The 25,602-nt window shown below is 35.7% G+C and overlaps 2 protein-coding genes across 2 annotated transcripts; one reads left to right on the forward strand and one right to left on the reverse strand.

Moving 5' to 3' along the window:
* Positions 1-2,257: 2,257 nt before the first annotated feature.
* LOC114244545 (outer dense fiber protein 2) lies at positions 2,258-13,188 on the forward strand. Its single transcript, XM_028176399.2, has 10 exons — positions 2,258-2,649; positions 3,262-3,378; positions 3,838-3,924; positions 3,995-4,138; positions 4,764-4,895; positions 4,985-5,095; positions 6,913-7,065; positions 7,389-7,528; positions 11,479-11,728; positions 12,957-13,188. Exons 1-10 carry the CDS (start codon positions 2,578-2,580, stop codon positions 13,125-13,127), a joined length of 1,377 nt encoding a protein of 458 aa, XP_028032200.2. The 5' UTR covers positions 2,258-2,577; the 3' UTR covers positions 13,128-13,188.
* A 4,304-nt stretch (positions 13,189-17,492) lies between these two features.
* Positions 17,493-25,602, reverse strand: ple (tyrosine hydroxylase ple). Its single transcript, XM_028176366.2, has 8 exons — positions 25,335-25,602; positions 20,984-21,095; positions 20,529-20,642; positions 20,372-20,413; positions 19,466-20,285; positions 18,676-18,802; positions 18,285-18,514; positions 17,493-18,040 (listed from the first exon to the last, which is right to left on the reverse strand). Exons 1-8 carry the CDS (start codon positions 25,398-25,400, stop codon positions 17,866-17,868), a joined length of 1,686 nt encoding a protein of 561 aa, XP_028032167.2. The 5' UTR covers positions 25,401-25,602; the 3' UTR covers positions 17,493-17,865.

Raw genomic sequence — 25,602 nt, forward strand, 5'->3', positions numbered from 1 at the left:
TTAAAATATTATACATACGTAAACTAAAATATATTGAAGTTTTCTTTACTTTCTTTCTTGTTTTCAACATAAGGGCATTTTAGAGCATTTTCCTAGCATTTTATAAGAAATTACTGATGTAAGAATCATAAACTTTATATAAAATGGAAATACGTATAAAATTATTGTTCAAAAAGTTGTGTTACAATTTTTTTTACAATTAACCCATTACCGTCCAGTGTCAAATAGTATAATAAGCCTAAACAGTTTACTTATTGTAAACGTCGTTTACTATTTCTATATATTATAAATATTAAATATTACAAATAATAAAAACGCTGGCTTAGGCGGTGATTTTTATTTGAACCAGTTCTAAATTATGGACTAAAATTCTATGAAAAATTACCCATATTTATCTATAATGCAAAATGATACTAATTTATTTTCCGTAGTTAAATAAGTTATTATTGTTAGTAGTAGTATTTACTGGTCGAAATTTTAAAATTTTAATTATCCTATAATGAGAATCTTATCTTATATTAATGAGAAAGATATTCAACAAAAATAGTTTCGTTCTAATAAATTAATACAATAATAGTACAGTAAAATAGTAATGTATATTGGTAATTCTGAATTTAAACGAACATATTGATGAGATGAATTCATTTTTACTTTGCAAATGTGTAAATACACGCTCTGTAGCAATGTTCGTACATATATGAAGAAACAATAATAGCACCTACAAATACATATTATGTACTATGCGGTACTACATTTACTAAAATGAATACAACATTTATTAATTAAATCAATGAAATTGCGGTTTTTAAGTTTTAGGGGTGTATAAAAAAAATTAGGGGCGCTGAAAAATAATTGATTTTCAAAGGGGGCGGTAAAAGAAATAAGTTTGATAATCACTGATATAATGTATCTAATAAAACGATGCATATTTAAATGGTGTCTTTTATTTTATATCTCAATAAGTTTTTGCACAAGTCTTTACTGAAAGTTTTTCTTCATCCTTCTTTTTGGCAATGTAATCTGTCATTCCTCCTTTTCTTTTTCGACTTCCTCTAAATGGGTCGAAGTCTTCCTACCTAGATGTTGTATTGCCTTTTTAGTTTGTTCGCCACAACGTCCCAGATATCAATAGCTCAAAAAAGTATATACTATTTGTTAAAACTTACAAAACAAAACGTGCAGGCCTTTTTAAATTACTACTTATATAATATGAAAATTTCCGCTAAAGTAATTTCAAGAGATTTTTAAAGCGTTTTTATTTTCACTTAGCTGTTGAAATAAATAAATAAATAAACAGGGCTGGTTTTAGCTTAGACTGCGTCGTGACAGACGCATTGCACCGTGTACAAATTAATAAGTTTTTTAAAATGGGCAACATTACTGCCTTCTATGAAATAACACGTATTCATGATTGAGCAATTCTGAATAATGATACGTAAGCATCTCTTCAACTTTCTGGAACCTTCGCCACGATAGCGTCTCAATTGCTCAGTGTCGTTCATCTACTCCTGACTGATTGTTATTTATTTTTGCCCTATTTTATGTAGATTAAAAGTAATATATACTTTGTTTTTTCAAGATAGTGAACTCCTACGAGACGTTGCGGCCAAATAAGCGGTGAGGGTAAGTAAAATTCTATCTAAGGACCCATTAAACGACTCCCTTGCACTATTCGTCCAAGCGTCCGACCCCGCCCAGGACAGAACCAGCGGAAGTACGACTGTTGTCAATAGCCTCTTCCTAGACGGAAGTCTGGATCACTGAAGGTGGCCGCCTCCTACAGGCGCTAGGGCTGAACTTAGCCTCTCCTTATGACTCCAACTCAAAAGGGGTAGACCCATGCAGAGATAGAACAGGTTTTCTTTTCTTCCTCCACCGTGAATTTGCAGAACTCAAGAATCGCCTACCAGCACGTGTTGCTACCAACACGTGGTGCTACCAACACGTGGTGCTACCATTGTAACCATTACGGTCGATACTGACAAGTTTGATTCTATTTGAGTGACATAGGCACGCCGATCTCCTCCCTGGCAGAGTGAGCTTCAAGTTTAAGTTTCATCGTGTCCTCGTCGCTATCGATCGTCGGCTCCTTCCCGGCGACAAGGTGCCGGTAGCATCGAAGCAGCTAGACCCGTGACCATTAACATCAATCAGAAGGTGAGGCATCCTCTGCGAGAGCCGGGCGAACTACCCCGGCAAAAAATTATTGCAGATATGTAGGTACTTAGGCAGGTAGGATATTACGTAGACATTTTAGAAAATATCAAAGGCGCTTTCTGTCGTTGCCGATTGTTCTGTAAAATGTACTAATAAATGCATGATTAAGCCGTAAAAGGGTTTTAGGTAACTTTATAAACCTCTTTACGTAAAACTTACCAACCTATTTGTTGTAAATAAATGAAAGTAGTTGTTGTTTGTTGCATATGAAAGAGAATTTAATCACGACCATTTCAATTATTTCATGACGCTGTCAAGCACTATATATGTTATTTTTATACTGAGATTATTTTCGATATAGAAATTTGTTACACGTGAAAGCATTGTTCACAACTCGGAAGTCTAAAACATTTCATTTTAATGACTCAAATTTGGCCATACTCAAGTATTCAATCTGAAGATGTCGAAATCACCGGAGGATCCATTTTATTGGTGAAGTTCTTCTAAGAATCTTGCAGTTGCATTAACGCTCGAGCTTCTTAGTATTCTATATTGTTTATGTTATCGAAAGTATCGATTACAGTAACGCAATCTATTCGTTGTATTTTCTGAGTTATTAACTGCATCTATATTTGATTTTAAAACATCGTAATGGATAACGATAAAATAATGTGGTAATAACGCGTACTTTAGGAGACATCTGAATTTGTAATTTACCTAACTTATGATGTTTGCTGTTATAGACATTAAGAGAAACGACCTCATATTTAAATTGCACGAATCGCAGGATTTACTGGTGGTAGGACCTCTTGTGAGTCCGTACGGGTAGGTACCACCGCCCTGCCTATTTCTGCCGTGAAGCAGTAATGCGTTTCGGTTTGAAGGGTGGGGCAGCCGTAGTGACTATACTGAGACCTTAGTACTTATATCTCAAGGTGTGTGGCGCATTTACGTTGTAGATGTCTATGGGCTCCAGACACCACTTAACATCAGATGGGCTGTGAGCTCGTCCACACACCTAAGCAATAAAAAAAAATTATTTAAGGGGGTATTAACTTTAAAATAATTATGTTGCGAAACAATTAAACTAATTCTTTCTTTAAGCAAAAACAATTGGGGGATATGGAAGGCGAAGTAAAAGAAATCCAGATGGAAATAGCCGCTATTAAACGTGACCGATTAGACGTGATGACGAAGAAACAGATGAATGTTTTTACGCCGGTACGTAAAATCGGGACAAGGTAATACATATAATTGCAGTAGTTTTCAACTTTATTATACCTCATACATCATTTATTATCCGAAAACGTTGTTTTTAAATCATGTTTTATCGTGTATCGCAATTTGGTTTTCGAGTTCCGCGACCACTTTAAATAGATAAATAAGGATCTTAAATCTTAGAAAGCTTCGTAGACGGGCAGACAGGCTCACGATCATTCCAATGACTTAATTATCGCTGTCCATGTATAACGTGAACGCCACTACTCCTTTAAAGAAGGTAGTCTGTGAAAATTCCATATTGAAATTATGGGCATTCTACCCTTCCAAGTTTTGTAATATTTGAGTACTAATATAAAATAATTACTATATTCTTTTGTAATACACACGATTTGTCGTCACAGCTCCAGAAGTGAAAGCGTAAATTTTGTGTCCGCATATTTATTGGAGCTTTATTTTAAGGAATCGGAATATCTTGAAAGTACAGACAGTGGCTTTGGTGAATCTGTAAATAAAGCATCGGAAGAGAGGTCTTGTAATTTAACACAGGTACTTTGGTTTTATTGTCAGAAACAAGTTAAACGTAAAGTTTGTACGGTCGTTTATTTGTTGATTTAAGATAACGAAACTTCGAGAAGAATTAATTAGAGCCAAAACCCTGGCTGAAGAAGAAAGAACTCGGCGTGAAAAATATGAGACGAAGTTGAAAGATTTGGAATTGAAACTCAGCGAAATATGTCATAAAGAGATTCCTGGACATAAAGTACGTAGATACTATGTGTAAATCGTAGTTACAATTATTTTTAATTTTTTAATTCAACACGTACCTATCCTTATATGCATATGTGCCTAAGTATTTTATTATCATGTACCTAGTGTTAGTTGACTACATGAATTTTTCACATCAGAATATGTTTAGTTTTGATTAAATAAACTAGGCAAGTCGTTCGAGTTTACTAATTTGGTAGGCTAAATACATCAAGTCGCACAAACTCGCCAGCACGTTTAGAAAATAAAACCCATAAGTCTAAAAATAACAAAAAATAGAACGTTTATTTTTTAATACACTACAAATAGGGTAGGCAGAGATAGAAGCCATTTCCGGTTTGAGCCCCGAGAGCTCACCTATAGGCTAGGGTAAAGCTGAAATAGCCTCCCAAGGCTATCAGCATAGGTAGGAGAAAAAAAAATAGAAGCCACCTTGCTAGGAAATGTTTACTTGTCGCCTATTAATAGCATAACGTGAATGCCTCTACCCTACGACGTGACGTCAAAGTCGCAATTGTATTGTATACAACGAATTAAAAAAGTTGAACGTTTATGAATTGATTCATTGAAAAAGCTATTGTTTAGTACTGAATGATTGCGTTTAATCATTGTAACAATAGGAATCTCGGAAATATACCGAAAAAGAGGTGGCGGCTTTGAAAACGCAAATCAGAGAATTGAAAGAGGAATTGGAGGAAACGAAAATGACTCTGAGAGAGAAAAATGAACAACAACAAGAATACAGATTGAAGGTAAGTAATTTTATTGTATTTTCCGTTAAATCTTTGATTGTTGTAATGTAATTAGAAATTAGTCATTATGCACGATTGCTCTATCGCAGTACCTACAAGCACAGCAAGAAGTCGAAGAATTGAAAAGACAATTGGATGTTATAGAATTTGACAACAAGCAAGTTTCTGATCAAATTCAGATAGAGATTCAAAAAGTGAAGGTAAGCAAATTCCGCATAGTATTGTCGTTAATACTAACATCTGTATACAAATAAACAACACAATTAGTGGATTGCCCGTATGTCCAGAGATAAGTAGGGCCGAGCATTGACACACGCGTAGTAAAAAGTTCCAAGATAAATACCTAATATTTTTAATGTAATTAATACACGAAAAAAGAGGGGTTATGCTATTTTATCATACGTTATAATTTTTAAAAATATGTAAATTAAATACACATTTTTAAAAAACGCAATTAATTGCTTCATTTTTATTCTAATAAAACATTTGAATATTCATCCTCGTTAATGTCGATATTAAAAGCCGAATCAGAATCATCTTGTAAATTACATTAAATTGTATGAATTGCATTAAAAATATAACTTGATCGATAACATCTTCGTATTTGATGTTAGCAATTTCAAATTAATTAAATTTGGCGCGCATTAGTTCCCTTTAAACTCCTGTTCGCAAATACTCACTAAACTCGATTCCGATTATAGATTGTATCGATGTTAAATATGTAGTAGGTAGTTACCACCGCCTTGCCTATTTCTGCCGCGAAGCAGTAACGCGTTTCGGTTTGAAGGGCGGGGCAGCCGTTGTTACTATACTAAGACCTTAGAACAGATATCTCAAGGTGGGTGGCGCATTTATGTCGTAGATGTCTGTGGGCTCCAGTAACCACTTAACACAAGCTGGGCTGTGAGCTCGTCCACCCAATGAAGCAATAAAAAATAAAGATTTCTGTGGACACAACACTGATCTTCGCTGGCTGTAAATACCTACATATTTCATGGAATTTATAATATTTTACCATGTAGCTATGGTAGAAAATTGCATGTCTGTGCAGCACGGGTCTAATTTTTTTAATGTTCTTAGTTTCTTTATTTGTTTATTATTTACATTTGTAATCGTATCATTTTAAACAGTACAACGTCGCATGCCCTGATAATCAATAAGAAGAAGCAGTGATTTGTTTTCTTCAAACATTCAATATTATTTTAATACTTTAATTTTTATTATAGACTATTACATTTTAATAGTTTTACAGTATTAAAGGCTAACATTTAATGTTAGCCAGCTTCTTACAGTTTTTACTTTTTAGAAAACGTGCGCTCATTCTGTATGTTATTCGAATAAAATATAAAAAAATTAAATTTCATCAAACTGATTGCAGACTGAAATAGTTAGTGAAAGAATCGCTAGATGTCTTAAAACATTTTACGCAGAGGTAGCTAACAGATGGCGCTATTTCAATTGCCCATTGCGTGCTTGTATCAAAATTTCGTTTTTTCGTTAAAAAAATACTGATTCATCAAAGCTCAGACTAAAAAGCTCAACTTATTTCAAAAGCATAATATTCTCATAATTAAATATTCTAAAAATCGACTTCAATGGTTCGCTGATGAATGAGGTATTTATCGTTTTATTTGATTCGGTGACTGTCTGCCCGATGGAGGGCTGTACTGAGAGATCTCTAGAAGCTTCGATAATTGATCCGTCCGTTGGGATCTTACAAGTGTAAAAGGGTTAATAACGTTTGTATTGCGCAAATATTTGTTCATACACGGCAACAAGATTATTGAAAATGAAAAAAAAAATTGTAGTATTTGGATGCCACCCAGGCAGAGAGCAATGTACCTATTAGCAAATAAATGTATGTATGTTTCGTTGTTTTTAAGATTATAATCGCCGGCAACAGAAAATAAATATTTAATTCGTACTCAACGATCGTACATGGTATGGGATATCTAAAAGCGATTTTCAAGTGGCTGTTACTGAAAATGTAATCGAAACTTTCGTTAATGTCATACAGATGCAATTCCAAGAGAAACTTCAGGAGCTGGCTCCTTTGCCGGATCTCTTGAAAGGAGCGCAGATACAATTGCAAGAGGCCAAACAGTTGCAGAGACTGGCTGAAGATAATTCGAGACAAATCTCTGCAGAACTTCATAGAGTCAAAGAAAAAGTAACAACAATTCAATAATTTCGCTTTTAGCCTAAGTTCAACTAAACGAGCTCTTGCAGGAAGACAATTCACAATTTTGATAGTTTTTTATTTGGTCCATCGTATCTTACTTACGTGCATTTATTTCTTAACTCACTTAAATTTCAGAATAATAATGTCGATTCCTATTTAAAAAAAATCCCAATTAGACAAAAATTTACGATTCTATTCTATAGGAGAATAAACACATAAGTCATAACAATTTTTTTTAACTCAAAAATTTTCTTGTAAGCCCATCATCATGACTCAAAACAGTACTAAAAAGATAAATTTCAACTTTTCAGCTCATTATAACGGCCAACAGCCTTGAACAGGAAAAAGCGATTAGAAGTGATTTATCAGAAGAAAATAAACTTTTGAAAAATATGATTTCTGAAAAGGGAAAAGAAATTGATGAAATATCTAAATCTCTAGATGATCATAAGTAAGAGTATTTTAATGCCAGTTTAAATTTTTTTTTTTAAATATGTTTGCTATATTCGCGATGATTAAAATGTTTTCTGTACTTTTAATAAAACATGTTTCGTTTAATACATGATTACTTAAGGAGTGTTGTAAGCTCACACGGGTGGGTTTCGCTATCTGGACATTTTTTGCTACGAAGCAGTCAGTCGTTCCTGTAAGAAGGGTAGGATATGACTGTTTGAGATTTTCAAGTTCAAAGTTCGTGGCGGGATTTGTTGTTATGTATTTAAAGTTATGTCTAGGGGGTTTTAACTTAACAGCAGGTGAGCTGTGCGCTTTTCTGCCCACCTAGAGTAATAAAATACGATCATCTGATATGTAATAGATGAAAATGACCAACATAAAGTTTTTGTTGTTTATGTCTGTTGTATACGTTCACCTTTCGTTACTCAAGTTAAGTTGATGCTTTATATGTAAGTTAAAGTTGGCATGTTAGAGAAGAATTTTGGCTCAAGACTAAGAGAAGTAAAAGAGAGAGATAGCAAAGAGCCTGCAAAAAACCAATAACGATTAAAGATAGTTAAAAATATATTTTACTAGCGACCCGCCCGTGCTTCGCCTCGGGAACTGTCATTTATTATTGATTTTATTGAATTTTTTATCTTCATCTTTCATGATATCGCGGATTCAGTTGTTTATAGTATATTCAAAAATATTAGTCCAAATGATATAGTGTAAAAGACAATGTTTGTATAGTTTAATTACCAGATGCGATAAAAGTATTTATTTTCATATATAAGGTTCAATTTGTAACTACCGAATGTACGTTTATAAATTATCAATTTTGATTGCATTCTTGGTTTACTGGTATTTTACTGGTGTTTCTTGGTATTTTGGCGATAATGGCTTACACTTATAAGAGAGATATATTCTGTCGCGGGCTTTTTTTTGTAGAACCATTTAATATAAACATTTCCACGATACATTATATATGTCTAACTCCAACGGAGCTCGCAGTTGGTAGATTTATTTCCTACTTACTTGGTTGGTTATGTTTTGGGTAATTCACACTATTTCTTTATAAATTATATTTGTTATTCTGATGTGTAAGCTATATTATTGTAAAGTTCAGTTAGTAGTTTAGTTTAAAGAAAGAGTAACCAGCATATACAGATGTAGTGAGAAATTATTTTCCTTCGGGAAAAATCGGATCTTTATCGGAATACGATGACACCCGAACTGTCTCAATGAATGATCGTATTAAATGAGTGACATTTTCAAATCCATTAATATGGAACTTTATTGTATAGTGTCAAATGTGAAAATGAATAATGTCATTGTACAGTATAGGGATGTTACAACTATAACGATTATTACTACATAAATATTAAATATAATTCCTTGGACTGGATTTTTTTAACCGTTTTCGAGGTTTCGGCATGGCTATACAACCTTTTTATAAGTAATCTGAAAATATGGTTAAAACTAATACGAACTTTACCGAAAAATTACGAAGGAAAGTCTTTTCTCACTATATCTGTACATCTATACATTCTTAGACACTTTCACATTTATAATATTAGTAGGATGAAAAATGCTATTTCTGTAATATCAAATGAGAGAAGAAAATTAAATTATTCAATTTATTGTCAATCTATGGGGCTTAACCGACTTCAACAAAAGAAAGATGTTCTCAATTTGAATGTCTTTTCTGTGTTACCTCATAACTTTTCCGAGGTGAAACAATTTGGATGATTTTTTTTATTTGTAAGATTGTGCTTTTCATGTGGTTCTATTTTAAATTTGGTTAAAGTATTAAGATCTGACTAGTAGTTTTTATTTTATCCTTAATAATTTATATGTATTTAATTATTGACTACATCGATGATATTCTTATATTTTTATTGAAATTGTTTAAGTATTAAATATATGCGTATCATTTATTTAATTTAATTTAATTTATTAACCTATTTTACGCATATATGTATGTATTTATATGACTCCCTCGGTGGTGCAGTAATTAGCGCTCCTGAGTGTTGCGCCGAGGCTCGTGGGTTCCCACATCAGGTAAGCATTTGTGTGATGAATAGGTTTGTTTGCTCTTTATTTGGGTGTTTATGTATATATTTAAACATATATATTTATGGGTATATCTGATACCCATAACACAGAGAATCCTAATTTGGGCCGAATGACTGCGTGGTATGTTCCCAGTTCTTTCTTTACTTATTTATTATCTATATAACGAGTCTGGCCATAAATATGCTTACATAAAAACTTTTCTTTTTTTCATCTTTTTAATTGTTTTGAATTTGAAACACGTGTATTATTTTAAAAACTTCTTTCAATTCGAATTTTTGGCGCCATTTCACATATTTTTTCATGTTCATTATCAAATTACGATGTGGAATGGGGTCTTAAATAGAATAGAATTGGGACTTTTTCATTTCATTTCATTTCATTTCATATCATCATTTTTCATAAAAATAAGAATATAAATTAAAATAAGATATGACTTAAAGGTCTTAGTTACCAGGTCATATAATCCCTTAAAAAAAAAGAATAGAATTGCAGTGATCGCCTTGCACACATAGCCATCGGCCATATTCCAAACACTTCAAAAGCTTGGTATCAGCCGTATGTTCGTATATCGTACTATCAACACATACAACAATACTTCATCTGTCGAAGACCAGAAAATTACGTGGCGGTCACAGAAATATCCTCTTTACCGACGAAAAAATTTTCACGATTGAAGAACAACTACATCAAGCAAAATGATAAAGTGTACGCTCACAGTTCTAAAGAAGAAGTGGTTGGAAAAGTAGAACGTGGTCATGATCCTGCGTCAGTGATGGTTTGGTGAGGCGTGTCTTTTTTTTTTTTATGATTGAAATAATCCAGTAATCCACTGGTGGCCCGGAGGCCTTTCCAGTTTCACCAGGACAGGTGGGCGAGCAAAGGCTCAGCCAGGAGGGGTAGGATTTGCTAACAGCTACCCGAGCGCCTCCGAAGGAGACCTAACAGCTCAAGAGTAGCTGCTTCGCGAATGAATCTACTACCGGATCGGAATCGCGACCCGCTGAGAAGTTCCGGCGAGAAACTCAGCGAGCTGATTCATGGGTTAGGTTGCACGGCGAACTCTTTGTCGAGTTCGACGAGTACGGTTACCGAGGTCCCTAAGCCTGCTCCTAGTGTTAGAGCTGAAGGCGTCTAATGCAAAGGTTATTGGATCTGATGGATCCGTAAGGACGTGTCTAGGGCGTCGACGGTGACTGGCTCCTGCGTGATCAGGATTCGGGGAGTAGTCAGCGGCGGCGATAAGGCGATTACCATGACGCATAGCACCGGGGCGTGTCTTATCAAGGAGTCACAAAGCTACATTTTTGTGAAAAAGGAGTGAAAACTAAAGCCAAAGTCTATCACGATACAGTCTTGGATCATGTTGTGAAACCTCTCAGCAATACACTTTTTATAAATATACCGTGGACTTTCCAGCAAGTTTCTGCCCCTGGTCACAGGGCACGAACTACCCGAGCCTGGCTTGAAACCAACGTTCCGGACTTTATAAGAACTGAAGACTGGCCCTCATGTAGCCCAGACCTCAACCCTTTAGACTTCAAATTATAGTCAGTTTTAGAGGACACGGCCTGCTCTAAACGACACGGCAAAATTGAGTCTCTTAAAAAATCTTTCAAGCAAGCAGTGGTGAAATTTCCCTTGGAAACAGTGCGTAAATCCGTAGATTCGTGGCTAAAGAGATTAAAGGCCTGTATAAAAGCCAAAGGTGGCCATTACAAATGGTTTTTTTTTGCTGAGATTTTAATAAATAATTATGTAGGTATACATTTTAATAATATTACATTGCTTCATTAAAACAATAATGCATTTTCATTTTTAACAGAACTTAGGCTGGACTAGGTATAGTTAAATTCAAAATTAATAATAATTTGCGGAGCTCATTTGCAGATCCAAAGTTCTACGTCTCGAAGAAAAACTGACACAGCAAGAAACGAGATTCACAGAAAAAGCTAATGAATGTTCGCAGCTACTTAAAGATTTGGATGATCTGCGACAGGAAAGTCAAAGGTCAACAAATCGAAATAAAGAACGCTCCGACTCGATGAGGAGATATATGCAAACGCAGATTACTGAACTCGAGAGGCAGTTGATACAGAGTCGGGCGCAGTGCAGAGCCTGTCAGAAGGAGCGGGATGAGGTATGAATTCGAGTGCAAATTGATAGAGTGACACAGCTATTTCGCTTAGCGTTTCTGTTAGTAACGAACAGCAATTTTAATTTAGACTGAGAGATCTCTTCATTCTAATAGAGATATATAAGCGCCCATTATTTCTTTAGCAGTTTCGAAACTAATTTTAATATTTCATCGGCTCATTACTATTTTTCATAGGCGGCAAAATAATGAAATGAAAAAACTCTTTTTGAATAATTAAGGTTTGAATGATTATAGTGTATTTTTCGGTTTTTGCTGTGACAACCCTGTGGGTGCTTACTTGTTTGGTGTCCTTGACTCACGATTGTTTTGGCTCGATTATTGTTTTGCCAGTATTGTCAAAATGGGTGATATTGTCTGATTGGGTTTCGGAGAGCCTGCCGGTTAAGAGGAATGACGGTTGAAATGCCGGTGACAGATGCCAGGGCGTCACGTGAGGCGAGCTAACGTAACGTCATACTTGTATAGTAACGCGCTATCTCGTTCCATCCGTCCAGTACTAGAGATCTTAAGCAGATTCGGGTTAATGACCATTTATTTATTTATTTTCCTTAAATATTGTTGTGTATAGTCGACCGCGATGCATTTGCAGACAGTGGTCTCGTTGAGAATTGGAAGCGAAGTTGCGAACAAGGTTTTATTTCGAGTGCGCCTAAATTGTTATACACTGCCTCCCGGCTGCCTCGTAGGTGTAAGGGTGACCTTCGGAAATTCTTATCTCGCCTACTTGTACGGGAATAAAAACGTTTAATGTGTCTAAATGTAAAAAAAACGCGTGTAGATACAATGGAAAGAAAAACACATTTCCAACAAACAAAGTTAAGTCATCCATTGTTTTTTTTTTCGAATACGATGGCAATTAGGTTATTTAACCTGTTCCACACAACTCGTTATAAGTCACACGATGTAGGTTAATTATGATTATTTTTAAGATTCAATTTTATGTTTTCCGTGATCGTTAGAAAAAAAAAACAATAGACCTACTCAAAGTACCATGTTAGTTTAATTGACTATGGCAAGTTTTTGTATGGAAATTTTAAATTTGGAGCCATTGATTTTAAATTACTTACAATAGCAGTACGAGATTACTTTAAAGTAAACGCTCAATACGCAGCCAAGAGTTATAAATCAATTGGTAATTTAAACTACTTCACGAGTCCTTTCACGAACCGAATGGAGTCTTGCAAGGATATTAAATGAACAAATGTTTTAGATCCGACAACGTATGCAGATTCAAATCAATAGCCTTCAAGAGAACTTCGAGCTAGTTGAGATCAGACTTCGTGCTCTTCAAAACCAGGTCACGTCACTAAAGAATAGTTACTCTGTCATTCTCGCCGACGAAGAGGATGGTAATGAATACAACAAAATCGCTACTGTTTAAAGTTTTTGATGTTTTTTTTTTCGTAATGTAAATGATTGTTTCTTTTAATGATTAAAAACGTTTTGAGCACAATTGCAGTGATGTTTTTCTTCTAGAACTTTTTTACCAATTGTAAAAACTGTTTAAAAGATTGTCTCACAGTTCAGTGTCCTGTACTAACGATTGACCAAAAATCTTAAAACAAGAATACTAAGCAATCTAAGGGCTCAGTTTTTTACAGTACAACTGCTGTCCCGCCCTTCGAACCGAAATGCATTACTGCTTCACAGAAATAGGCAGGGTGGTGGTTCCTACCCGTGCGAACTCACAAGACGTCCTACCACGAGTACTTAATTACGCAAATTATAATTTTGGAGGTTTGATTTTTATTAACCGATATGGAAGTCGATCGTGAACATTTAGTTTTGTTAAGTACGTATTTCATTCGAAAAATTGGTACTTGGTTGCGGAATTTAAACACTATTCCATCTCTAAATACGAATACACCGGCCGGCTTATCCTTTAGGCCACGACGACTTCAACGGTTTGTTTGGCCTCGGTTTGCTGCATAGTTGATCAGTCAACGTTTGACCCTAGTTTCTACCTATTTGATCAGGCCAGAGTTTGACCCTGGTTTGCTACGTATTTGATCAGGTCAGTGTTTTTTCCTGATTTGCTACCAATTTGATCAGGCCAGAGTTGGACCCTGGTTCGCTACCCATTTGATCAGGCCAGTGTATATGGATTCTCTTCCTTTTCGATTTTGTTGAAACATTAAATATCTCAAGTCTTTCAATCTTAATTCCTATAATGTTGATAGTCTATCGACGATGTAGGCCATAAATATCGGATTTAGAGATGACTTATGAATATTTAGTCGTCACCGTCGATCATGGATCGCAATGCTGGGAGCGCTATAAAATTCTGAATTCATAAAGGACGTAATAATATTAATAACGAAAAATACACGAACACAACAACATAATAAATCATTTAGTTCGTTCCACACAGAAAGCTGTTTAATTTTTAAAAGTAAATAAATTATAACAGAAATTGCCATAGGACGCAGCTGATGCTCTATGTAATAATGTATGTTTGTAATGACAATAAATTCTAGAACAAAAAACCTGTATATTAAGTGTACGTATACTAGTGCATTGAATTGTCAGATACAATTTAGTACCTATTCCTTTGTATGTGCTTGTATATTGTGCTCGTGCTAGTAACGTAATAACCGACAACGTCTAAATACGCCTTCGACCATTGGATTAAACATTACGTCTATAAATAGACAAAGATAATATAGCTCAGCACCTTTTGCTTTGTTTATCAGTAGATTTGTATCATAACTAATAATAAACTTTAATGTTGTCTATATTTTTTATTTTGGAAACGGCTTTTACCATTAACATAATTCTTGAGGTGCCAGTGATTATGTTCGGAGTTAAGCCATTGGGTGAACACAAGCTTTATGGAATTAGGACTTATCAATCTACTGTCTATCACAATGTGTCGCCAATCTGTGTAAAGCAATCTTATCCGTCGGTTTGAAGAAAAGGATCGCTGTTATTCTTATGGAATGAGGGATTTGATTTTATACTCCAAGCTGGACCGTCATGTCACATTGTGTCAAATTTCCTCAAAGCAAAAATAGGCGGGGTGACATGTACGGGTTCATAAGGTGCCCTACTATAACCAGTAATGACGCAAATATTTTTTGTTAGCTTTGATTGTTGACAAGAGTAGATCCCTTAGCATGATCAACAGAAATTCATCTGAAACTCCTATGTGGTTTATTTAAGTGTATTCTCAATATATTTATATGTGCTCTTTCTTATCAGCACACTTTTTCTTTTTTCACAGTGTACAGCTTAATTAATGAATAAAGTGTAAGTTAAACAAACTTGTGGTTTAATAACAACAAAAAAAAAACTCGCATAAATAGCAAACCGAACTAACAATTAAATTTATATAATTTTCTTTAATCCCGTTGATACCATTCAATATATTAGAGCGATGTTATATGTAATAATAAAAACGTGCAACTACTACCGCGTTTCTTTTTCACACGGTGCAACAATGCGATGCAGGCCATGATGAGTTTCAACATTCTAAAGATAAGCGAAAACTTTTAACAAACTGTTTAATAAATAAAGCTATCGCTTAGAATCACGTCTTAGCTATATAATACCAATTATTAAGTTGGGAATAAAATTTATTAGAGGATTAGATATCAGTACGCTTGCGGACAGAATCGCGTTGCAAGCGCGGCTCATTCGAATGGAGGCAGCGCCCTTGCGGCTTGCTCGACTTGAGGTCGTACCTCTCGACTGATCGCCTTGTTTAATGTCAACGCACAACGCCGACCTTTTAATTAAAAATAAAACGTTTTATTTTTATTCGTTTGCGCGTTTTCCTCGGTTTGCTACGGTTTTACTTTCGAACCCGGCGCGACAGGTTCTTCTTGTTTCATTTAGATGTGATCTTTGAAGAACAATTTCTTGGCTTCGATAGCCACTATTCAGTTTGCTGTCCAACAATGCATTTTATTTTGTTTTCTATTACTATACTTTGGATTTATTGGTCTTGTTTGTATACCCACTAAACGAGCGCTCAAATTGAACAACTGGCGATAAAATAATTCTTTTCATCTTCCTAAATATTGTCTTACTCCACACAGAAGCTATTATATCCGTTTATATGATTTCAATATTAGATTAAATCCATCGGGAAAGATTTTACAAAAGTATAGTCCTGGTATTTCTTCTCTTGGAACTCGGATTTTTTTCTTATATACGTTTTATTGTAGATTAATGTATGATATATAGAGCGTGTATGTTGCATACATAGCACTAGTAGAATTGATTAATCATAGAAAAAATAGGATCTAAAAGGCTCGTGCATAGGCACAGGCAAATTGTTCATGCGAACTGCCTCCTAGTAATTTATCATGGACCAGGTAGTTGATAACGTATAAAATCCGTTATGATAATCGCCTTATCGTTGTCGCCGCTGACTACTCCTCGAATCGTGATCTCGCAGTAGCCAGTCACCGTTGACTGCCTAGACGCGTCTTTACGGATCCATCAGATTCAATAATCCTTGCATTAGACACTTTTAGCTTTTACTCTAGGAGTAGGAAGCCCGGTAACCGTACTCGTCGAACTCGGCAAAGAGTTCGTCGTGCAACCTAACCTAAACATCAACCCGCTGAGTTTCTCACCGGATCTTTTCAGCGGGTCGCGATTTCGATCCGGTAGTAGTTTCATTCGCGAAACAGCTACGCTTGAGTTGTTAGGTCTCCTTTTAAGGCGCTCGGGTAGCTGTTAGCAAATTCCTTCCTAAGTGAGCCCTTGCTCGCCCATCTGGCCTGATAAAACTGTAATGGCCTCGGGGCCACCAGTAATCTCTCAAACATAATAAAAAAACATATAAAACCCAATTTTGCCTCACATAAAAGATTGTAAGATATAAAACAGTTTGTCCTTTCTATTAGCTTGCTTTAATTGCTTATATTCATCATCATAGTCGGTTGCTCTTGGCAGAGCAGTCGTGGTCATATAGAGTTCTTGTTTATTAAAGCCTTGGCAAATGTTTTCCATAGTTTCCGAACTGAGGCTTGGCGCACGCACTCGTTAAGTGGGGTTTCAGTAAGGTCTTTCACCTGATCAGTCCAGCGCATGGGGATTCGTCCACAAGATCTCTTACTTATTAAGATATGATAAGATACTATTATTAAGATTTTGAGCTCATCCACCCATCTAAGTAATAAAAAAAAAGATACATAATAACTATAATAAGATACTCTTATATTATTAAGATAAAATAAAGCCTTGCTAGATATCATAAATATTAAAAAAGTTATGTATATAGATCAATTATGCAAATAAACACGATAATAACAAAATAGGAAATGTTTATTTAAGACTCATTAATACTATAACAATTTATACAAAAGGAAGTTGAACAAGTTCTGTGCAAAATTGCTGTAATTGCTTTGTTTCAATGTCGGCATTGTTGCTGGTTTTTTTTTAAGTTTTGCTTAATTCCTACCCCGGTTTTGATAAATTAGAATATCCATGTTCAAGTTACCTATCGCATAAAGTTAGAAGATAAGATGTATCTAAAGAACCCTCTTCGCTGGGACCCTCGCAAATTTTATTATCGGCACGGATTCAACGGGAGGTGACGAAGAAGACGGTTCACGTTTCTCGTTTAAATTCCACTTGTTTTTCATTTGTAAAGTAATTGAGTTTAAAAAACATCAAGAAATGATACTAATTGATATAATGTATGAATATCAATCAAGTTTTTTTTATTTTTTTTATTTGAATCCATTGGGAATGGGTCATCTTCATATAAGAAGGAACAAAGAAAACAACAAAATCCACTCAAACTCATATATTCCGTTTGATTTTTTAACTTTTTGGTGCTCCATTTTTTATCTTTGTGTATTTAAGTTATAAATTAATACTAATATAATAGTAAAGGAGTCTCGCAATGTACACTTTCTCCGTAAATGGGCAATCGGAAAACCTGTGTACTTTCCGAGACCCAGGCAATGAGCTGGGCAAAATAAATACTACAATAAGGTACAAAAAAAGAATTCAACGAAGTACCATCGGATGGTTATCACACTTGTTCACACACGTTCCACGCACGCCAACAACAGTCTTACACCTATAATATCACTAGCTATACAGAATGCGGCAAGGCCGCGTGCACTGAACCACTGTTGTGTACTGTAAAGGTAAGGAGATCACTCGAAGTGTGAGCCCTTGAGCTTCTTAACGGCGTTGGTGAGATGCAACATCTCGGTGTTGAGCTGCCAGATGAGAGTTTCCAGCTTATCAACGGAGTCGAGCACCTCTACGCGCTCTGTGTGAGGGTTGAAGCGCACTTCGAACGGTCGCGACATGGTTGACACCCAGCGTCTAGAAACGGAAATTATATTAAAGACTATTAATAAAAGAAGCTGATATCTGTTAACTAGTGCCAGAGCAAACTGTACGCCACAATGGCATGGAATGCCCACTAAGAAAATGTAAGAAGATCTCAAAAATGTAACAGAAAAAGCTATCGATTATTTCACAAACTGTAAATTTAAATTATAACCACGCAGTGTAAACGAATGCCATACGATAAATAAATAAAGTATTGGCTGTTAGCTGCTTTTACCTGAATTTGTCTTTGGCATCTTCGAAGGTCTCAGCTACGTAATAGATGGGCTGGTACTCCTGGTCTTGGTAGGGTTGCACGGATGTGGATGCAGGCTCGAACGGTCTCAGCTCAGGCTTGTCACTAAGAGCATGGAGCAGTTCTCCGATCGAAGACAAAAGAGCTGCACCATAAGCTTTCAGTTGCTGGTTCTCTTTGCACAGTCCGAACTCAACCGTAAACCAGTAGACCTGTTAAACAGCAAGACGTTCAGTATACTTTAACACCAATTGGCTGCTTACTAATCACAAAATTCGCTAATGCTTGGGCCCAAAATCAGAATTAACGAAAGATGCGCAAGAGCATTACTGTCAAAGAAAAAATGTTAAACTTATTAAAATGTTGAACTTACAGTAGATAGTTTTTCGATTTCAGAATCCGAAGCGCCGAGGGATGCAAGGCCAATTTCTTGCGAAAATTGGGCGAAGCTGGGGTCAGCCAATAATGGTATATGACCAAGAAGCTCGTGAATACAGTCACTAAAAAAAAAGATATCATTATAACACACGATTCATTAATCAATATAAGATTCAAATTGATCTATTTCCTAGTTTCTTTTTCCATATGATTTTAGAGATCTTGAATATAGTAGACTGTATGAAAACTAAAGAAATAAGAAAATTTTTTAATGAACCAATTCGTTGGGTCTCATTTTTAGATAGCGCCAATGGAGAAAAGCTGAGCGAAAGTGTTAAATAATGAAATAACGAGATTCTTTGACTGTACTCAATTCACACAGTATCTAGTAATGACGGCAATGCAGAATATAACTTAATTTAAAGAGCTGCACTTCAACTATTATATTGTCATCTTTGATACGGCTTTCTCATATAATATGCTGTTATTAAGAAATAAATTAAATAATATAATTTCTTATACAGCTTAAAATTAAATTTACTGGCACTAAATATTGTAAGGTTCACTGTTCACATAAATATCTACATTGTAATTGGCCCAAATCTTTAATCTATTTACGGAACTGTTTCTGTAGTAATAACGTCCACAAAAAAATTCAAGGTATTTCTCGTTTAATCTCGGAACTTAATTTTAATCAAGTTTGTCTTAGAAATTGATTGAATGGCAAGTTAGGATTCGGACAACAAATTGTTTTTTTTTTTTTTTTAAATAAATGTAAAACTCACGGTTCAGGTGTGTGGAAAGGCGAATTGTTGTGGCGTACGTATTGTGTCGATTGGAATACGCGGAAGGCAAGCGAGGCGAGGAAGTCACGTGCCGTCAGAAGACCAGCAGCCGGTCGCAGGGTAAAGCCAGTGTGCTTACGCAAGAAACTACTGACATCTTCCAGTTGTGGAATACGGTGAGGTACGAATATGTCTGCTGCCTGTAGTTTCCCGAACGCAGCCTTGTACTCTCTGCACGCGTGTTTGGGCATCAAATCAAGCACGGTGTTGAACACTCGTTGCCAAGTGCCGTTCTCGATTTCAGTGTATGCGATAGATGGAATCGGGTCACCGTATTTGTAAGCGAAAGCGATTTCCGCAATCTGTTTTCTGCGTTCCCTGTAATCTTTGTCCGCGAAACCAGGATGGTTCATGTCTAATTCGGGTTCGTACTTGGTCATGAGATGGTTACAGTTATCGAGATCAGAAGCGTGGCGCGGGAACCAAGGTGTCTTGCTCGAGATGTTATTTTCGGTCAGAAGGTTAACACCAGCAAACGCGGTTGACTGACGCAGGGATCTAATTAGCTGGATAAGATTAATACGAGTCATGCTGACTTTAACTAGAGCATCGAATTGGACTCCAGTGACTTGGGAAGGGCGAGTCTCAAGGTGCTGAACGCATCCTTTATAATTGTCGATGGTTTTCAGAATGCGTGCGAGGGATCCCATTCCATCGCGCATATGCAATAAAAGGGCAGCTTGTTGGAGAGCTTGTTCCGCTTCAGAAGATTCACTAGCAGCATTTTGCAAGATCACTTCTTCTTCGGTCAGCGTATAATCTACAAATTGAAAAGTTATTTTTAAAAAAAACTGCTCCTATTAAACCCATAAAAAGTGCGGAAAGTCATTTATTAGAAATACTGACCCTCGTCACCCTTCGCATCGTCATCGCCTATATCAGCATCAGCTACAAATAATAAAAACAAAAACAAATGAAAAACCAAAACAAAAACAAATAAAAAACAAAATAATTAAATTGAATCTAATAGAAAACAAAATGAGAAATTAAATAAAGCGTTTACCGAGGTGACCATTTTTCGTTTCATCTTGCTGGGTACCATCTTCAACGGTTGGAGAATTATCACCGTTACCAATATGCACTCCATCTTGGATGAAATCAGATTCCAAGCCAGAGTCTAAGCGGAATAAAAAATAAAATAAAATAAAAACAAATAAAAAATAAAATAAAAATAAAAGTATAAACTCCTTAAGATCGTTATAGACTGTATAAATTTTTTAAAATAAGTATTCGATCGTATGGAAGCACGTATTTTTTCACGGAAAACATCCATTTGTCATAGATTATACAACATTGATTGTTAGTCAATGCGGATTGGTGGTGCCATAGTCCCACTTATTTTTACAGTAAAATAACAATGCATTTCGATTTGTATTCCCTGTGCAGTATCTGTGACGTCAGATCTCCACTTCGGGTTTGAAGATGTACAATGCATTTATTATTTAATTTTAATCTCACCATTGGCTCGGGCGCGAGCCTCTTCAAGTACGCTCTGCTTGGTTTGTTTGACTACCAGTGTTTCGAAGCGGGCGTCATCAACCAAGGAACGACGGCGAGATGGGTAACCGTTCTGTAAAACATATTAAGTGTTAGATTGTATTTAAATAATACACTAATCTAAATTGTTAAATAACAGCATCTGTCATAATTGAGTTCAATGTTTATTATTATTTATTTATTTATTTATGAAAGTCGACCAATTAAAGTAATGGAAACAGTATTATTTTAATTTAAAAGTCCGACCAATTTCGGATTGAAATAAAGTAGGTATTATTCGTACGTTTTGATTTTAAATTTATCATTACTGAATACACAATATGCATTTTTTGAACCGAAATTGTTATCTGTTGAAATTTGATGTAATATGACGGAGAACCCTTCTCTGATCTGTAATCAAACCATCTGTATGACGGTGACAAATACCGAGTTTTTTTTTTTTAATTATCTACTAGCATGAACGAGACCGCTGCAAGCTCTTAGGACACAAAAAGGTCCTCGCAAAAATAACGTTGATCCTTCACGTCCTTATAAATATGAAACAGTCACATTCCGTTATATTTCATGTGCGAGCAGGAATTGCTTTTACGAAGTTTCTAAGCTTATTTCCTGAGCGTGGCCGGGCGTAAAGTGCTTCCATTATATCCCTCACCCCATGCCGGATGCCGAGCTCCGCGACTGAGATCTTACAAAGAAGCTAGAGTTTCTAGATCATTGCTTCTGAATGAAGTGAAGTTATTTGTTACAATTGCGTTGAGACGACGCAACGTCGAGACAACTGTGCACGGATCGAACTTCGAACCGCATTCGCGTTAAAGTCTTTACTTCTGCTGTTCTATTTCATTTAACATTTAAATATGTTTTTTTTTTATATTTAGGATAAAAAGACTTAGGTAATAACAATGACAATTTTTTAATTGAGTGCTCTAATATATAGTATATATGTCTAGTGCATAAATGTCAAAATCCCTTTGTATTAAGTACACAAGGAATGAATGGTCGATAAGAACCGATTTCTCATCTTAACGAATCCTCAATCAATCAATTGAAGACTCAGTTGATTTGATTTTCAATATTGACTGAAAGGGCAATTTTGCACTGACCTATATTTTCGTGGTTACAATTCCGCGGTGAGACGTTTCTCTAATTTTATTGATGTGCATGATGCATCTCGTAAAACGTCAGACGTAGTGCAAATAGAGAAGGTTGATTTACGCATCGGATTGTAAAATTTGTAGTACAGTAAATAATTAGATCGAATTATTAGGGTTGTAACAGCTTCGCTTCCAGCTATTGCAGTTTTAATTACTCAGGATTTTAAAATGTGATCACGGAACGGAGTACCTGATGATTTTTTATTATTTATCTTTACTGGTGGTAGGACCTCTTGTGAGTCCGCACGGGTAGGTACCACCACCCCGCCTATTTCTGCCGTGAAGCAGTAATGCGTTTCGGTTTGAAGGGTGGGGCAGCCGTTGTAACTATACTGAGACCTTACAACTTATATCTCAAGGTGGGTGGCGCATTTACGTTGTAGATGTCTATGGGCTCCAGTAACCACTTAACAACAGGTGGGCTGTGAGCTCGTCCACCCATCTAAGCAATAAAAAAAAAAAAAAAATCTGATTTTTTAAATTTTAATCACAGTACTCCGTAAGATAAATTTACGATAATGAATAGTTGTTGAACGACATACCAACGAGCACTAATCTGATCTAAATACTTTCAACTGTGTATATCAAGTATTCAAATTATCTTTCACTCGAGTTCTAATACTGGGAAACCCTATCTGTAAACATGTAGGTTTTAACGCAATGAGGTTTCATCCATTTTTCCTCTTCGAGTTTATCCGCTAACTTTGACACAGAGATGTGAATGACAGCATAATTTCCGTCACGTAACGCAAAGAAGCAGGGGGCCGGTGTGCGGGCGGAGTAGTTTCCACTAGAGTGGCCCTGCACACCTATGTATGTCAAGGGTTGCGCTAATCACTCACTATTAAAACCCTACTCCTGAAATTGTCGAATACTAAATTGTAATTACAGATTTATCAAATCAGTTGTTCGCATAAATCGATATCACGGAAACGGTATTACTTATCGAAAAGGTCCGCGTAACTGGAGCAGGATTCGAAATCCGGTTGTTTTAGCCTTGGTACGCCACTTCACCATTCCAATCGGTCGGTGAGTAATTATGTCAAACTGGAGAGTTTGTCCCGACCTGCGTCCACCCCGAGGTTTGATTGATGGACTTTATTGTTTAGATGTTGATTCGGGCTTTATTTTATTCTTCGGATGTCTCGAGTAAAATGCTCTATACGATCGATGTTTCATCTTCTAAAGTTTTATTAATATTTCTAGAGAAACTAGTTTTTTCAAGCAAAATTCTTATTCAGTCGGAGGACGTCAACAAGTTACTTTATATTCATATTAAAAGAGAGAAAAAAAACTTAAAATTGCTGTGAGCAAGCTAAAAATGATAAATAATGATCAAGTCGAACCTCAAATGGTCAAGGGCGGAACAGAGTGACCTCGAATTGATTATGAACAGCTATCTTACAATTGTTTGCGTGACTTTATTTAATTAATAATTTTAATGTCAATAATTAAGGCTTTCTCAGAATAAAATCCTAAATAGGTCATCGATATTGAGTGAGTTAGATCGATGTAGCGTGTCTAACATCACAGTTGACCGACAGACGGCTAGCTCGTGACATGACTGAATTTAAAGATCGGTACCAGCTGCTTCGGACCGGTGAACGTTGCCTTGCATTCCGACCTTCGATGGTCAAGGAAATCCAATCGTTCAGACGCCAATTATAAAATACACGCTAATTATGACACGTTAGTTACAGACCTAGTTATCGCAAAGCGCATTATGACTAAGTAAACAAAAAAATAACAATGAAATAATCGCATCGCTGTTGATTATTAGTATCTATCTCTTTCATGATTTCGTTCAGATATTTGTGGTTGTGACTTGTGGAAAAATATTATTAGTGTGATCGGTAAGCAAATGATATTTCGCATGAGCCGTCTTGGTTGGTACAAACATGAGGAGTGCAAAGGAAAATGACTACTTAGAACTTAGAAGTGATCGTGCCGTAATTGCTACAAAATTGTTGACATGAAGTAACGATTAAAACTCAGTAGTACCTTGAATATTGACAATGGTAATTAATCTCGATGTAGACAATGATGAGACTCATTGCTGGCGGAATATTTTACTGCAACGGTAATGCGTTGAGCGAAATATCCGGCGCGTGTTCACGGACGACGTATTTACGCTTGAGTTTTTATGCGGCCGTGTAACTTGCGAACAATGAAATATTTAATTTTAAGATTATTGCTTGGGGAATATTGCGCAATTTGTCACACGAAATCGTCGTGAAAGTGCATACTTCGACTTAATTACGCTTCGAAATAATAAGATTACGCGGTGTCGGGCCGATTCGATCTCGCGTAATGACGCTCATTGAACTCGCTAGCTTTTGCACAATTAAACATATCTTTTCACGAGTGAAAACATAATGTATCGTTGTCAATACAACTGGATTTATCTCCTTATATACTGCTTTCACACGATTTCTTTACTGACAATTCAACAATGTTTCTCAAACGGTTTGTCTTGCTGTTGTAAAACAAAGCGATATGAATGATACCTACCTAATTATAATAAAATTGTTCTGTTCAGTGACTTGTTGATCTTCAGTTTACAAATTAGGGAATTTGTTTGTTTTGATTCTTTTTTATAAATATGATCCGACGAACGTTGATTTTAAATTGTTTTGTATGAAATTCTATGACAATTTTTTTTTTTTATTTCTAACGAAAGAAATATTTGAAGATATTTGTAACAGGCATTATTATTATTATTATTATTATAAATTTTGCCTATCTACAAATGTCTTGTAAAATTGTACTATCACTTATTCTTATTTTAGAAATATAAATTTACGCAATATATTATTTATTACACAATATTAGTTAATTTAAAAAAACTCCTAAACTCATTATGAATATCAATTTTTATATAAAAAGTTGTTTCCATTAACTTTGAGTGGGTAAATATTAAGTTTAGTATACTTAACGAAACTTTAAAAATACAATTTTGAAATCGGTATTGTATGGTCACAAAAAATATTACTCAAAACTAAACAACGTTATAAAAGTTAATTTTCTTATAAAATGACAGGACGAGGATCCGAAATACCGATCACAAAATAGTGCATTAGATGATTTTATTTTGTTAATAGACAGGCAACGGGAAGGACCAAGCTAACGTCCAGGTTTGCCGGAGACGAGCTGCTCACCTCGATACTGTAGGATTTCTTGATGGCGAACATTTCGCGGTTCTTCTGGGCTGCTGCGACTGCCATTGTACTCTTTTTCTTCTTCTAAGGACACACCACTGGGATCTGAAGGGCCTGAACGTGAGGTTCACTGCGCGTTTAGCTAGTTTATGTCTGCGAGAGCTTTTGGTCTCGACCACGGGCTTGTGCCTGTCTGTCTGCGACTCGAGCTGTCGTATTACTATAGCTAACTAAACTTTGGATTGCAAACAGACCAATGCATGATGAC

The sequence above is a fragment of the Bombyx mandarina genome, chromosome 01, assembly GCF_030267445.1.
Source record: "Bombyx mandarina strain Sakado chromosome 01, ASM3026744v2".
Taxonomy (NCBI): Eukaryota; Metazoa; Arthropoda; class Insecta; order Lepidoptera; family Bombycidae; genus Bombyx; species Bombyx mandarina.

What these genes read in the sequence shown, in the direction of transcription:
- LOC114244545 (XM_028176399.2), top strand. Translation starts at nt 2,578, where the DNA reads ATGACTCAAATTTGGCCATACTCAAGTATTCAATCTGAAGATGTCGAA. An exon ending in AGATGAATGTTTTTACGCCG is followed by an intron (nt 3,379 to 3,837) that starts GTACGTAAAATC and finishes CTTTATTTTAAG; the next exon opens with GAATCGGAATATCTTGAAAG. An exon ending in AACAAGAATACAGATTGAAG is followed by an intron (nt 4,896 to 4,984) that starts GTAAGTAATTTT and finishes GCTCTATCGCAG; the next exon opens with TACCTACAAGCACAGCAAGA.
- ple (XM_028176366.2), bottom strand. Translation starts at nt 25,400, where the DNA reads ATGGCAGTCGCAGCAGCCCAGAAGAACCGCGAAATGTTCGCCATCAAG. An exon ending in CCTTTCCACACACCTGAACC is followed by an intron (nt 18,803 to 19,465) that starts GTGAGTTTTACA and finishes CTTTTTTTTTAG; the next exon opens with TGACTGTATTCACGAGCTTC. An exon ending in AAATCGAAAAACTATCTACT is followed by an intron (nt 18,515 to 18,675) that starts GTAAGTTCAACA and finishes GCTGTTTAACAG; the next exon opens with GTCTACTGGTTTACGGTTGA.